The sequence below is a fragment of the Ursus maritimus genome, unplaced genomic scaffold, assembly GCF_017311325.1.
Source record: "Ursus maritimus isolate PB19 unplaced genomic scaffold, ASM1731132v1 scaffold_11, whole genome shotgun sequence".
Taxonomy (NCBI): domain Eukaryota; kingdom Metazoa; phylum Chordata; class Mammalia; order Carnivora; family Ursidae; genus Ursus; species Ursus maritimus.
In genome coordinates this window covers 33,434,238-33,449,886 of record NW_024423453.1, presented here as the reverse complement: position 1 = coordinate 33,449,886, position 15,649 = coordinate 33,434,238, and the positions used below count along the sequence as shown (strand labels likewise).

Sequence of the window (15,649 nt, the reverse complement as noted above, 5' to 3'; positions counted from 1 at the left end):
ACAGAGATTAGTTTGCTAACAGTTCTGGATTGTAATCAACAAAAATTATGTTACACTATCTTAACTTTTATAAATTTCATGGTACAAAAGTACTTTAAATGACAAAATATGGCCTTCTAAAAAACTACTAAACACATACCATTTCATCTGCAAGGATACCATTGATGCCATTCTCATACAAAGAAATGAGCCAATTTAATCCTCGGACCTGATAATCCCTCAGTTTACCCCACTTTACATCTAAGAATAAAAGAAAAAACACAATGCATGTTTTAAAGACACAAGAAATACAGAAAGGCAGTCCCCTTCATTTGATACTCAGTGTTTTAACTTGGACCTACATAGGTTTACTCTGACTTTTCTGTCTTCAATTTCAAGTCATTAGAGATAGCTGCCGTGATCTGGAGCAGAGGAGTGAATGGATAGGGACAATAACCAAGCGAGGGGGAAAAAAAAAACCAAACCCGTGATTGTAAAGCATCAGAGTGCCTACCCCAATCACTCAGTTCCTGTTACCCATATACTGGTCCTAGGGACTCTCTCACCTCTTTATATTCTTTTTTAATGTTATCACAAGTTTCTTTTTAAGACTTTATTTATTTGAGAGACAGAATGAGAGCAAGAAAAGGGCAGAGGGAGAGGGAGAGGGAGAAGAAGACTCCCCGCTGAGCAGGGAGCCAGACGTGGGGCTTGACCCCAGGACACTAGGATCACGACCTGAGCCAAAGGCAGACACTTAACTGAATGAGCCACCCAGGTACCCCGCAAGTGTTTCTAAACCAAGTGTTTCCACCTTCCATGGTAACCCAAATAGACATTCTCTGGGGATTTAGTCTTCCTCCTAACAAAGGGGAAATAAGACAGGATGTATAGAGATTGTTTTCCCTTTACCTTTTCTAAGTTACTTTTCAACAGGTCCTGTAAAGAGAGACAGTATCTCTTTTGGGGTTTACTACACATTTCCCGCACCAGAATAATTACTAAGTATATACATCACAATCACCAGATCTTTTTAACATGCACATCTTACCCTATCACCTTTCAAAAAACACTGCTTTAAGATGAAAAGCTAACCAAATACTGGGAAAACTAGTTCCAATGTAGGAATGTGAGAAAAAGATAATTCAAACAATTCAAATTTCCTTCCCCCTTTGTACCATATATCTGGCTCTAGTCTCTAACTTCATGAACAAAATGGAAACTCGGTATTCCACAGCCAAAAAAAATTTGAAGATACATACTTTAAACAGATTGCTGAATTTCTAACCAGATACCATCTTGCCTGAAGTTCAACTTAAGAGTTAGTTATAGTTAATTAAATAACAAGTCCAAATTGTATGTCCTATATTGATCTTGCTAAATTTTTGTCATTCACAACCACTACGATCACACAAACCAATTATCAAGTAAGAGGGAGAAAAAAAAAAGAAAGAGAGGAAGGAGATCAAAAAAAAAAAAAAAATGCTAGGCTGCAGTAAAGACAAATGTGCCACCAGACTATCAAGATTATATTGAAGTAAAACTTAAAAACCTGGTTAACCGGGTTTCCTTTTAGAAAACCAGTAATAATAAATGTTTCAGAAAAAAATTTAAAACAAACTAATACAAAATCCTGACACCAGTTAACAAAAGTCTTCATGAAGTACTTTTTTCTTTTTTTTTTACACATTAAGTTTTCTTATCTGGGACAAATAAAGGTAAAAACCATTCCTAGTTTTACATATACATTCAGGCAACAATAAACATAATGGCATTTTATGCCCCTTTGAAATACAGCACCACTATCACACTACTATACTACCATTTCCATTAAAAAAATCTGATTTCACAATCAATTTCAAAAGATTACTAAAAATTCCCTTTTTAAATTACAGCCAAAACAAATCCAAAACTTTAACCAAAGGATGTCTCAAAAGGGGATTTTTAAAAAATCAAATAGTTATAAATATGTATATAACATACATGATGGAGAATCTTCAAATCGAGTGCAAACATTGGTTGCTTTAGAGCTTTCTGTTAATAGTTCTTCATCTTCCTCTTGCTCTGTTCTACGATGTCGATAGCTGTCAAGTTCAAGATAAAATCAATTGATTAGCACTTTCAAGCTTTAACTACCAGCTACTATTTCAACATAATAGTCAAGTGGCTGACCAAGATTCCACATTTTTAATAGGCACTTAAATTAAGGCTTCTCTAGAGAAGTGGAACAGCACAAATTATTAGTAAACTTAAACCTGAAATGTTTTACATGGCTTTCTAAGATACACATAAAATTGTTAAAATAGAGTAAGATCTGAGATAATGGAATAATCTCATTTCAAGGAACTACACAGTCAGAAAAATCTCATAATCTCTAATTTAAAGTTACCTTTTTAAGTATTTTTGCCAGAAAATAGTACCAGAAATCACATTTTAAAAACCATGTGTTTTTTGTTTTTGTTTTTTAGCAGACAGCAAGCACAAGGGGTAGGGGCAAAGGGAGAGGGAGAGAAAAACTTAAGCAGACTCCATGCTGAGCTCAGAGCCCAATGCAGGGCTCGATCTAAAAACCTGGAGATCACCACCTGAGCTGAAATCCAAGAGTCACTCAACCCACTGTGCCACCTAGGCAACCCTTAAGAAGTACAACTTTCAAAAGGATAGGATTATGCCCTTGGAGACCACATAGATGGACCCAGAATAAATTATGCAAAGTGAAGTAAGTCACACTGAGAACGACAAATATCATAGGATTTCACTCATATATGAAATCTTAAATAAATAAACAAATAAATAATAAACAAAAAGCAGAACCAGAACTACAAACACAGAGAACTGATGGCTACTAGAGGGGAGAAGGGTGGGGCAGTGGGCAATGAGTGAATAATGGGAGAGGGACATAAAAGCCTCCAGTTATGGAATGAGTAAGTCACAGGAATAAAAAGCAGAGCATAGGAATACAATCGATAATGCTGTAATAGCAATGTAATAGAACAGATGGTAGCTATATGCTGTGATGAACACAGTATAATACATAAACTTGTACAATCACACTAAAATGTACATCTAAAACTACTGTAACACTGTAAGTCAACTACACTCAAAAATTTTTAAACAAAACCAACTTTCACTGTGATAAGCATATAACATAATGTATAGAGCTGTGGAATCACTGTTGTACACCTGAAACTAATGTAACATTGTGTGTCAACCACGCTTCTATTAAGAATAAATATATTATGTTTTTAAATAAGTAAAAACTACAGCTTTCACCAAAAGCTGCAGACTACGCAGAAGAGAGACATAGGGCTTAAGCAGTGACTCTTAGCCAGAGATTTATCAGAATTACTCAAAGCTTTTTAGAAATGCTCAGATTCTACATCCCAAGAGATGCTGGGATACATCCCGTTAAAAACTAATTTTCTGCAGTTTTAATATTGCCGAACTTCTTAATCTCTAAAAGGCCTCAGGTTAGTAAGAAGTACTTACTCTCCAATTCTGAAGCTTCCAATTTTGTACCTTCATACTTTCAACAAATATTTTCATTTAAATTAGAAAACAGTAAATCTAATTTATAGCTTGATTTCTACCAAAACTACATGTTTGATGGAAGAGGATGATCAGTCCTCTCAAAGCATTCCTCTGAAACTCAGACCAAGACAGTAAACATATGCAAGAATATTCTTGCTTGTTTTAAATGCTTCAATTTAGAATGTCTTAGTATGTTATTTCTCATACTTCTCTGCATTCTAACCATATGAAACTTAGTACAAAGATGCACCCTCAATCCTAATTTATTCTCCACAAACTAGCAAAGAACTTCAACTTTTTTTTTTAAATAAAATCTCAGTCTATTATCAAGACGGTTGATTATTATAAAGCTGAAGATAAAGGCTGGAATATGCTTATTACTTAAAACTGAGGGTTCGCTGAATTTACATTCAGTAAATGATGGAATGAAGAGAAAAACATTTATGTCCTTATACTTAAGGACAGTACCATCACCCTAATTACTTTGCATAAGCTAACTTTCCACTTAAGATGGCTTGAAGGATAGAGAAGAAATCTGTTAATCAAGACTCCCTCTCCCCAATAACACCAGTAAGACCAAGCTGAACGATTATATATTTACTACAGAATATCTTTATCTTATATAATCTTAGTAAAAGTGTTTCTTTTCATGACATCCTATTAACTACCTACATCAAAAAAATATCCATTACAGTACTTGGCATTTCCAGAGCATGAGACCTGATGCCGTTTAAACAGCTGCAAGGGGTGCCTCGATGGCTTAGCCAACTCTTGATTTTTGACTCAGGTCATACTCTCTCTGAAAAAAATTTTTAAAATTTTTAAATAAAAAAAAAAAATAGCCACATGCAAACTTCTCAAGTCTAAACAATTTAAATACATCTGAAGTACAAATGTCTCTTAGGAAGTTTCGTAAGTATTAAAAGCACTCTGGTTATACACAATGCATAATGTGTAAGATACATTAGATGAGTAGAATACCCCATATAAAATTAAGGTATAAAATACCCCATATAAAATTAACAGAGCCTGGGTGGCTCAGTTGATTAAGCGTCTGCCTTCAGCTCAGGTCATGATCCCAGGGTCCTGGGATAGAGCCCCACGTGGGGCTCCCTGCTCAGCAGGGAGTCTGCTTCTCCCTCTGCCTGTCGGCTCCTCCTGCTTGTGCGCTCTCTGACAAATAAAATCTTAAAAAAAAAGATTAAGGTATGCTTATGCTTTCTGATGAAAATCCCTTCAAGGTACAGCTCATGTGTCCACGTTTCTGTAAACTGCATAGTAAATTAAACAATGTTGAGAGCTTGTAATTTCCTCTTTTAAATAACCTAGTGGATTTAATTAGATTATTTTTCATTTTTCACTTTGGGAATTACATGGTCATTCCAGGGAACTGAGATTACCCTAAAGCTATTAATACCAAATCTATCAGTTATAACTAATTAAATATCTTAATTACCCAACCAGCACAAAAATTCCAAGAAAGTATTTATAAACTGAACGTGTAGAGTTATTTTACACATTTTAAACAACCACCCAAGGGCAACATACAACCTGACACTTCAATTTGCAGAAGGACAACTAAGTAATAAAAACTTTAAACTGCTATGACATAAATCACAACATTCCATACACAAGCAGAGACTTCAGATAAAAGCAATCTCCTTGATGCATGTATGTGGTTTATGCCTACAGCATACCCCAAATCAGACCTAAAGTCAAGCTTGGATTATTCTAATTAATTCTGTGGGATGTTTAAGTAGGCTGCTTAACATCTGCATTTGTTTCCTCTCCAAGGAAAGGATAACATCTGAATTCCCTAACAGTATAATGCCATAAAAGCTAAGGCATTACACATTATTCTCATTTATACACGTATGGCTACATACTGTCAAGCCAACTGGGACCAAATAAATAACAGCCCTAAACAGTTTTTTTAATGAAGTGATTTTATGCTTCTAATGAAGATTATCGAAAATAAATGTTTCAACTATGAAGTATGAACTATTACTCACTCGCCAACTGATAACAAGTTTTGTTTCTCATCCTTTTTTATTCGTGGGCGCCCTGGTTTCATCTTCAAAGGTGAAGTTGGAGTCTTCTGAGCAGCAGGCTGGATGAAATGTGCAAACAGCTCTGTCTGCTTTAATAAATACTCAAATCTATTTGCTCGGTCAGTTTGCTGCAGAAAAATTTTAAGACACATTTTATCAGAATATAAATACAACTTCAGAAATCAAAGTTTCAGCATGCCTCTAAACAATGAACTCAGCAATAAAAAGGAACTACTGAGACATGCAAAAACATCAGTGAGTTTCAAAAGCATTATACAAAAAAAAAAAAAAAAAAGCAAAGCATTATACTAAGCAAAAGAAGCCAAACACAGAAAGACTACATACTATGATTCCACTTACATGAAATTATAGCTAGTGACAGAAAGCAGATATGAAGTCTCAAAGGGATAAAGACAAGAGCAAACTTTTCAGGGAATGACAGAACTGTTCTACATCATGACTATAAGGTGGCTGGCTGCATGAATCTGCCAAAACTCACTGATTTAAACTTACAACTGTCATGTGTCAATTATACATCAATATAGAGGACCATAAAATAACAAAAAAATTAAGACACTCTTCAATACAAGTGAATTTATTCAGAAATGGGGAAAATGCATTGGTCATTTATCAGTTCAGCTGTGCCAGATTTTAAAAAGGTATCAGGTTAAAAAACATTAAGCTGTACCTAGCTGACTCAATTGGTAGAGCACAAGACTCTTGATTTCAGAGTTGTGGAGTTCGAGCCCCACATCAGGCACAGGGCTTACTTCAAAAAAAGGGGGGGGGGGAATGCCTGGATGGCTCAATCGGTTAACAATCTGCCTTTGACTCAGGTCATGATCTTGGGGTCCAGGGACTAAGCCTCATGTTGGGACTCCCTGCTTAGCAGGGAGTCTGCTTCTCCCTCTCCCTCCCCTCGGGATTTCTCTCTCAAATAAATAATAAAATCTTTTTAAAAAAAAAATCTGTGAGGGGGCGCCTGGGTGGCACAGCAGTTAAGCGTCTGCCTTCGGCTCAGGGCGTGATCCCGGCATTATGGGATCGAGCCCCACATCAGGCTCCTCTGCTATGAGCCTGCTTCTTCCTCTCCCACTCCCCCTGCTTGTGTTCCCTCTCTCGCTGGCTGTCTCTATCTCTGTCGAATAAATAAATAAAATCTTAAAAAAAAAAAAAAATCTGTGAGGTTCATGAAATATTCATTAACCCAATGTAGTTAATACTAGTTCTTCCTTTCATGTCAAATATCTGCCACTTTGAAATGTTCCCTATTATCACACTAAGAGAATGGAAAAATATGAAACAAAAAAATTTTAGATCCTTGAAATCGACATGCTTCTCCATGATAATTTTCTGTAGAAGACAAGCTTCAGTTTTCTGTTTTTGAGGATTACAAACTATTTTAAAGTACTGACTAAGATACTTCTGTGTATTTTGCAGGATTTCATTTCTTAATGCATATATAATAAAGACCATGCAACTAGAAGATACTGGGGCTGAAAAAGTCTATCCAATTATTGTAATTTTAATTTGGAATCAAGATAAATAAGCTCTGAAAATTAATTCAGATTGGTCAGAGCTAGACATTTTAAGGTAAAACCTATTCTGTAGTATTCAAAAACCACTAGGTATTCTTCGCTTCTTTCAAAAGTTTTCAATAAACATTATCTTCTTAAATAGCTGTTCAATTTAACAACTACTTTTGTGTATCTACCAGAAAACGCACTTTTTTGCTCATTATAGTCCAATATCAAAAATAAACCTAAGGGATTGAGATTGTCAGAAGGTGATAAATGCTCAGAAAATAAAGCAGGGTAAAAGAAACAGAATGGCACTAAAATTTTAACAGGGACGACCAAGAAAATCCTAAGACATAATGTTTCAACAAAGATGGGGGTACCCCCTCCCGTCCCCACTCTTAGATCTTATCACGCATCTCTAATTTCCAAAAACCTTTAATGGCTCTAGATGTTTTAAGATTTTCAAAGTGTCCTTCATGACACATCAGAACAAAAATATCCAAGACCTTCTACACAATCAAGTTTTTGAACTACTGCCTTAAGGAATTAAGTATAAATTTCACCACAGTTCTATACAAGAGTCAATAACTTCAGAATTCTCACCATTCATTCATCCAAGTGGTAGTGGAATTATAAACTAGTTGCAAAGAACCAAAGAGTTCAGAACAACATTTACAGAATAAGCTTTCAGTAGAATTGTGGGAAGGGTTGAAGAAAGAAACAAGCGAAGACCTTGGCTGAGAATAAGAATATTAAAATAAAAATGATCTGAGATCTTAAAGAGAAGGGAGAAAACTAACAGATCCTTAAAAAGGAGAAACAACAGAATAAGATTAGGAACCCGAAGGACATTAATCATAAAATCAAATGGAAGATTAAAATCAATAGCTTAAAACCAGACTGGGTGGCTCAGTCTGTTAAGCGGCTGCCTTTGGCTCAGGTCTAATCCCAGGGTCCTGGGATCAAGCCTCGCATGGCGCTCCCTGCTCAGCAAGGAGACTGCTTCTCCCTCTCCCTCCACCTGCTGCTCCCTCCACTTGTAGGCTGTCAAATAAATAAATAAAATATTTAAAAAAAAAAAAAAGCTTCTTTATCTAAGACAGGAGGAAATGACACAGGGCAGGGACAGGCCATTCACATTTGGAAATAGGGAGGAAATAAATTGAAGAAAGGCCTGTAATTATTTGTGGAAGAAGTCTGAAAATAAGGATGTCAGAAATGGAATACAAAGTTCATTCAGAGTGGTAAAGTTTTTAAATAGCTAAATGGACTGCTGCACAATAAATACTGAAAGCCTGAGAGTAAAAACCATAAATCTATTCTGGTACCAATCAGCACTATTATTTAGTTTTCTCAAGTAGTATTCAGCATCCTTGGTTCAAGAATCAAGAGTGGATACTGAGACTTACCTATGGTTAGAAACTAACAAATGATAGGGGAGCTTGCTTAAAAGAAAAGTAATCAAGATCATGATTGGTGAAAAAGGAAATAACTAGGACACTGAAAAATATGGAAGAAATATATGAAGAGATTTGGAAGAGGCCAGATCATTAAAGGAAACAAATATAGAAAGTCAACAAAATAACCCATTCAATTGAAGAATACTGAATAGGGTAATGGGGAAAAAAGAGGACGTATTTATGAGGTTAAACTTGCAAGACTATTAAAATTATGAAGTACCATCAAGGACAGCGTGGGTATATATTAAGAGGAACTTAATAACACTAAGTAGATATGTGAGGTCGAGAAAATAAATTCAATTTTGGATATTCCTAAGAAAGAAGTACAAAAGGGACTAAATGTCCAACAAACAAATGAAAATAATATGATGGCTGGAAGCATCTGGGCTAAAGATAAATATTGACAGAGAAAGACAACTATCATATGATTTCTCTCATCTATGGAACATAAGAACTAGGATGATCGGTAGGGGAAGAAAGGGATAAAGAAAGGGGGGGTAATCAGAAGGGGGAATGAAACATGAGAGACTATGGACTATGAGAAACAAACTGAGGACTTCAGAGGGGAGGGGGGTGGGGGAATGGGATAGACCGGTGATGGGTAGTAAGGAGGGCACATATTGCATGGTGCACTGGGTGTTATACACAACTAATGAATCATCGAGCCTTACATCGGAAACCGGGGATGTACTGTATGGTGACTAACATAATAAAAAATCATTAAAAAAATAAATAAATAAATAAATAAATAAATAAATAAATAAATAAAAAGAGAAAACATATAAAAAAAAAATAAAGATAAATATTGAGTAGAATTCAGTTTAAAGAAAATCAATTATAGGGTCACTTGGCTAGTTCAGCCAGTGGAGCATGTGACTCTTGATCTTGGGGTTGAATTTGAGCCCCACATTGGATGTCATGTTACTTAAAATCTTAAGAAAAAAAGAAAAGAAAAGAGAAAGAAAACCAATGACTGTTGAACTGTTCGAGAAGAAATGTTTAGGATGTGATGAAGGAGGACAAAGGAATAGTCAAGTAAATAGGGTATCATCAAGGGGGGGAAAAAGGTCTCTCAAGGCAACTAAAAATTTTGAGGAGGGGTCGACAATATCACACACAAGTGAGATGAAGAATGAAATGAAATTAAGCTATAAACTGGAAATGAGATCCACTAGTACAGTGTTAACAACAGAACATAAATTGTGAAGGGCTGGAGGAAATGATAGGAAAAGTGGAGCTGGCAAATATATCTTTAAGGCTGAAAGCAAAGAAAAGCTATGGGACAAATACAGATATGTACATCTACAAAATGTAACAAATCCTATATGTCAGTTAATAAAATCTTGTCATTTACAACATGGACGGATCTAAAAAGTATAATGCTACGTGAAATAAAACAGAGAAAGACAAATACCATATGATTTCACTCATATGTGAATTTAAGAAGCAAAACAAGAGAAAAAATGTCAGAATCTTTAAACAGAGAACTGGTGGTTACCAGAGAGGGGTGAAATAACTGATAAGCACTAAGCAATGTACAGAATTAGTGAATAACTATATTGTACACCTGAAGCTAATATAACACTGTATGTTAATTACACTGGAATTTAAATAAAAAATAAAAATGTCATTTATATTTTACATATTACTATGTTTATCATGCACATTATGTATGCATATACATAAACACGTGTTCAAAAAATGCATGTATTTTTAGGATTTTGAAGCTATTTAAGAGATTCAAAATATCTACTGATCTTGAAGAGAAGATCAAAGGTTGAGAAGAAAGTAAGTTTCAAAAAATATTTGTTAAAATATACTATGGACCAGATATTGTTCTGGGTGCTGAAGACAGATTAAGACATTGGTTTCACTCTTAAAGAGCGTACTGTGATGTACTGTATAGTAGTAACATAAACAACATGTAAATAACATAGTAAAATAACATGCTATTTTAACTTTTTAAGATTTCAGTACAATTAAACGAGTTTAATCCACATAAAGCACTCAGAACAGGGCCTAGTACACAGTAAGTATTTGCTACTAGCCATTATTATTACTGAATCTGAATTTAAGTTTAAAGCTCTTCATAGGTTATGGTTAAGTCATGCTAAAAAAAATTTTTGTAATGTAGGAAATGTGAGCTGGTTCTTCGAGGATTCAAGTATAATAACATGATGTGCTCTTGTTGTAAAGTTCTCACGCATATTGCAAAAAAGCTGTGGACAAGGAGTATATATTATTGTCTCTGTACCCAGTGGAATAGAATGACAGATGCAGAAACACTTTGAATAACTACTTCTCTGGTCTTTTACTGTCCTCACTTCCTGACACTAAATCTTAAAATAAAGGGGAGTAACATATCCCATATATTTACATAACACTATTATGTGTGTTCATGTTATATTTCTGTATTTGCTTTACATAGGTAAGTAACAAAAATTATAGTATCCCATGTTACACATATTTCAATTGGGTATCTGTGCCTCAGTTATAAAAATTAAATGTAGATGTTTGGTCCCTTCAGTCACCTAGTTAAAAGTTATTATAGACTCTATTCATATACCTAGAGCATACCATTTTTTCTTCGTAGGTAGGATCTGGTTCTTGAATTTCTTTTTGCTTTCCAGGAGATGCATCATCAAATACTTCCTGGTAGGAAGGAAAAAATCATGGATTGTTCTTCAAAAATAGTTAACACACCATTATTAAACTAATTTCTGCTCAAAACTCATTCTAAGTAATACATTTCTATCCCAAACTTGCTAGATACTTAACTGGCTATAATCTAACCTGACAGAGTATCTTGATGAAATTAAATGCCATGATGCTAACAACCTATTTAACCCAAATACGTAAACTGCGTGGCTATTGGCCAAGATTGAAACACAAGACTATTATCTACATCATCCTAGAATAGAATAACTTTCAACAAATCTGTTTTTCTATTCAATAAATATTATGAAACCAAATTAAATAGTATATAATGTGAAGAAATCATGTTCCCTTTTAATCATAAAACTGCAGTATCCACTGTGCTCCTACAAAAATATACACCTAGAAATCACCATCATTAGTCACCCTGATTTCTATCTTCTGGAAAAATACAAAAAATTTATCATGCATCCTAAATCGAATACTCCTTAACTACAAATTAGTAATAAATATCCTTTCTAGCAAATTTATTCACCCTGGCATTCAAAATCCCACAAAAAAACAGCAACAACTACTCTGCAAAGTTCTACTCATCTGTCAAAAAAACAACTAAAGAACAGTTGGTAAAAGTACAATTTTCATTAACAATGTACAAATCTGTTCTTGGCAGTATGTACTATAATAAAGCTATCTGTAATTAAAATTGCGGGACTGGAGCCGGTACAGTACCAGAACTGAGAGGTCAAATTACCTAAATTCTAATCTAACTTCATTGCTAAGATCTCTAGGCACCTGTGTTACCTTTAAGCTCACTGCAAATTTCTGGTGTCCATGAATAAAAATGATAAAGCCACCTACTAGCCTACTTCACAAAATGGTACTAGATATCAAAAGGTCAAAATATAGTAAAACATGTTTTCCAACAGCAATCATTATTTCTTTCATAGTTTAAAAAAAAAAAAGGATTTGGACTCCAGAACTGAGGTCTTATGATTATTTGGTATATAGTGTGCCTATCTATCAGTCTACTCTGTTGGCATATAGTATACCTACCTATTAGTCTGATCAACAGTGAAAGACAAAAAGGTTCCATCCACGTTGCCAAAAAAATCATAATAAACAAAAAAGAAATTACTCCCTTGACTTATCGGTACCAAGCAAAAATGAAAATTTAACTGAATATATAGGAAAGCTAACTAATATTTCTGGGAAGGTCCGCTTTGTCAGAAAGAATTTGAGAATGCAAGCTTTCATTTATTTTCTAATTTTGAAAAACACCCACCTTAAATTCTACTTTCAAACAAGAAAAAGGCATTTAAGATTGCCAGATATATTATATATATATGCTCAAACCCGTATTTATCAGTGAACCTCCATGATTTCCGAATTTAGTTAAGAAAAAAAGACTAAAGTACATTTACTTTTAAAAAAAGTTTTTAAATCAACTATAACATGAAAAGAAAAAAATCAAGACTAAAACTAGTCAGGGAAGAAACTGATAAAAGATGAAATTACTCATGTTCCTATACTGAAAAGGTAAAAATAACTAAGTCATTCTTCAAGAAATAAAACTGTCAAACATCCTTCTTGTAAGAATATGACAGGGTAAAAATACGTGGGAAATGGGTCAGTTTCAGAGCCAGACCTGGGTTCTATCACAGATTCTACCTATCAGAAGACTCAATTTCTTCAACTGGCAAATAAATCCGGCCCAGACTTCATTTGGTACTTGTTATCCTATCAATATCCATACTTAAATTCCACTTAAATATAAAAATAGCAACTAAAAGCCAGTTTAGGCTTTAAATTACTCTTTCTTTAAATAACATCTCTCCTGAGACAATGGTTGTTATTCCAAAATTCGAATGACAGACCCTTTTGAGAAGCTGATGAAAACTATGGACAGCATTTTGCTGAGAACTGTCCATTTACACACAAATGCTTTCAGTGTCAAATATTTTCAAACCCCCTCATACCATGGAGCAGGAATCCAAGTTAAACAGACCTGGTAATCCAAAAGAACCATTTAAAACCTTAAGAAAAATAGGCAACGCTAGGTAAGAATTTTAAACAAAAATCAAATCACTTAAAAGTACAGATCAATGTCCTATTGCACTAAACCTACCGTCACCAAAAAGTTCTTATAAACTATTAACATAATGTTACTTCACGCTAGATTAGACCTTTGGTGCCCAAGTAAAACTTCGGTGCGCCAAACGTTCCAGTGGTAAACTGCACTTCCATTTACTTATTGTGTTAATTCTCCATCAAAGATCCTTTTTTAGAGCAGTATTACCTTCACTCCTTCTATCTAAGGATGGAAAAATCCCAGAAATCTTTGGGCTGCGACTATAAAATATCTCAAAACAGATCGAAGGCCAAGAATAAAATTTGGAAGGAGCAAGCAATCACTTTGTTCCCAGACCTCGCAAAGTCTTGGAGCACACCCAAGAGACCCGCCTGGCAGCTCCCCAAACTTTCCACCCCCGCAGCACTGTCACCATCCCCTGGCCAACTCCAGCCCTTGAAGGCAGGCTCGGCAAGCGAGCAGTACCAATTTAAAAAAAAAGAAAAGAAAAAAAGGGCCAAGGCCCAAAAGAAGGAATTGCGCTGGACTGAAAGCCAACCACCCCAGACTCACTAATTCATCCATTCGCTCATCCATCCCCCTACCCAAATTAGATGGGGGTCCAAGACAGCTGCTGTTGCCTCGGTCGCTTCCCTCCCTAAGGATCAGTGCCTGGGAGGAGCCTCCTCTCCCTTCACAGGAGCAGCTGCGCCCCGCTTATCCCCACTGCGCACTCGGCCATCCAGCTCTAGCCATTGTTTCTGCCCAGAACAGATACCGCCCCCGCAAGGACCGGGATGGAGAAGAGAGGCCCGAGTCCTCGGATGCGCTGCATTTAAATGCCTTCCCCACCCCGCGCAACCTTCCCTCACTACTAAGGGGCATCTCCCCCTCCCTACCCGCAAGTTTAGTGGAAACTAAAAGCTAGAAACGGAGATGGGTGAGGGAATTATGGGAGTCTACCGAAAATAAATAAATAAATAACCGGGTAGGTCCCTCTCGGCCTCAGTAATCAATATCATGTTTAATAATAGCTCCGGAGGATTTGGCAAGGGTCGCTAAAGAAACAAATAATGTAAATGTGAAGTTCCAGAAACCCATCGGAGTCGGCGTGGGTAGGTTAAGCACAAGGGCGCAAGGGCGAATCATTTCGGATCCTAAGGGTCTGAGGCCGAGTTTGGATGCAGGAGGGGTGGAGTACGGCTCTGCGTCTGATCACTAAAACCCGGGCGAGGGAACCAGCTCCTCCTCCCCGCTGCGCCCTCTCCCCGCGCCACCAGCCACCCTCACCTCCATCTCGGAGTCCGCGGGGCCGGAGCTAGCCGCAGAGGGAGCCGCCTGGGCCGCGACGCCCTCCGGGCCGCCTTTGTTGCTGCTGTTGCTCACGCTGCTGGCGGCCGAGGCTGCGGGCTTGGAAGGCGCGCTCTCGGGAGGCGGGGGTGGCGGAGGCTCGGCCGCGGACGACATGATGTTCCGTCTGCGTCACTCGCTGCTGCCTGAGGCCCGGCTCGGCAGAGATGAGGAGGCCTAGGCCTGGGTGGTTACGTCGCCACGAGCTGACGAAGGAGCGAAAGGACCACCCGAATGCCCCCCCTGCGCTGCGGCTCCGCTACGAGCCGAAGCCCGGCCCAGCAGCCTCCCCCTTTGGTCTGCCTCCTCTTCCGCGGGGCTCGGGATTCGACCGGCGCTTACCTCACGGCGGGAATCACGTCGACGAGAGTGGGCGGGGCCACCTGGGTCACCGAGGTCAGGGAAGGCGGGTTGATTTACGGGAGGGCGGAGGGTTGGAGTTAGAAAAAAGGAAAGCGAAAGAGAGACCGACGCCGGGAACTAGCTTCGCCGCCTCCTTTTCTTCCTCTGGGAGAAATCATCTATCTCGCCAGCATCCAGGACAACTACGTACGCCACCGACTTTCAACCCTCGCGAGATTAATAGTTGGCTAATTGACTGGGGTCTGAGTGCGCTTGCGCGTTCTCCTCGCCTCACCCTTAGCCACGCCCCCTCGGGGGCCCCCCGCGGGCTCTAGGGCGACGAGTGGGCGGGGCCTCGGGGGAGTGCTTGGAGACCTACGTTTGTGCGTTCGCTCTGAGGTATGACGCGAACGCAGTTCTAACGGCTGTCCTCCTTGGTCCTGTCTTCTGGGCCCGGAGGGGTCGGTGGCGCCACCTGAAAACTCGCCCAGGTTTTGCGCCGCCTACTGAAACATGGGGGCCTGTGCTGACTTTAACACTTTACCGCCTCCGCTTATAGGCGTGACGCCATAGCGTTGACGTTATGGTTTTCCCAAGTGACGTCTTGTCTCAGGACAAGTTTCCGTTAGTGTGATATTTTTCGTCTTCCCATGTTAGCTATTTCAGTCGTTTCTAAATTTCTTCTCCTTCGAC

At 37.8% G+C, this 15,649-nt stretch overlaps 1 protein-coding gene across 2 annotated transcripts in view; it reads right to left on the bottom strand.

The window, feature by feature from the left end:
- SMARCA5 (SWI/SNF related, matrix associated, actin dependent regulator of chromatin, subfamily a, member 5) overlaps window positions 1-15,206 on the bottom strand; it is a 39,203-nt gene extending 23,997 nt beyond the window's left edge. The window contains exons 1-6 of one of the 2 annotated variants that reach the window (XM_040626336.1): window positions 14,957-15,206; window positions 14,555-14,820; window positions 11,119-11,193; window positions 5,523-5,689; window positions 1,963-2,063; window positions 140-240 (exon numbers count right to left, since the gene is read on the bottom strand). In XM_040626336.1, coding sequence (XP_040482270.1) covers window positions 140-240; window positions 1,963-2,063; window positions 5,523-5,689; window positions 11,119-11,193; window positions 14,555-14,731 — 621 coding nt within the window. In that variant the 5' untranslated portion in view covers window positions 14,732-14,820; window positions 14,957-15,206. The other variant, XM_008685567.2, reaches the window with a different exon arrangement.
- Between the last annotated feature and the right edge of the window lie 443 nt (window positions 15,207-15,649).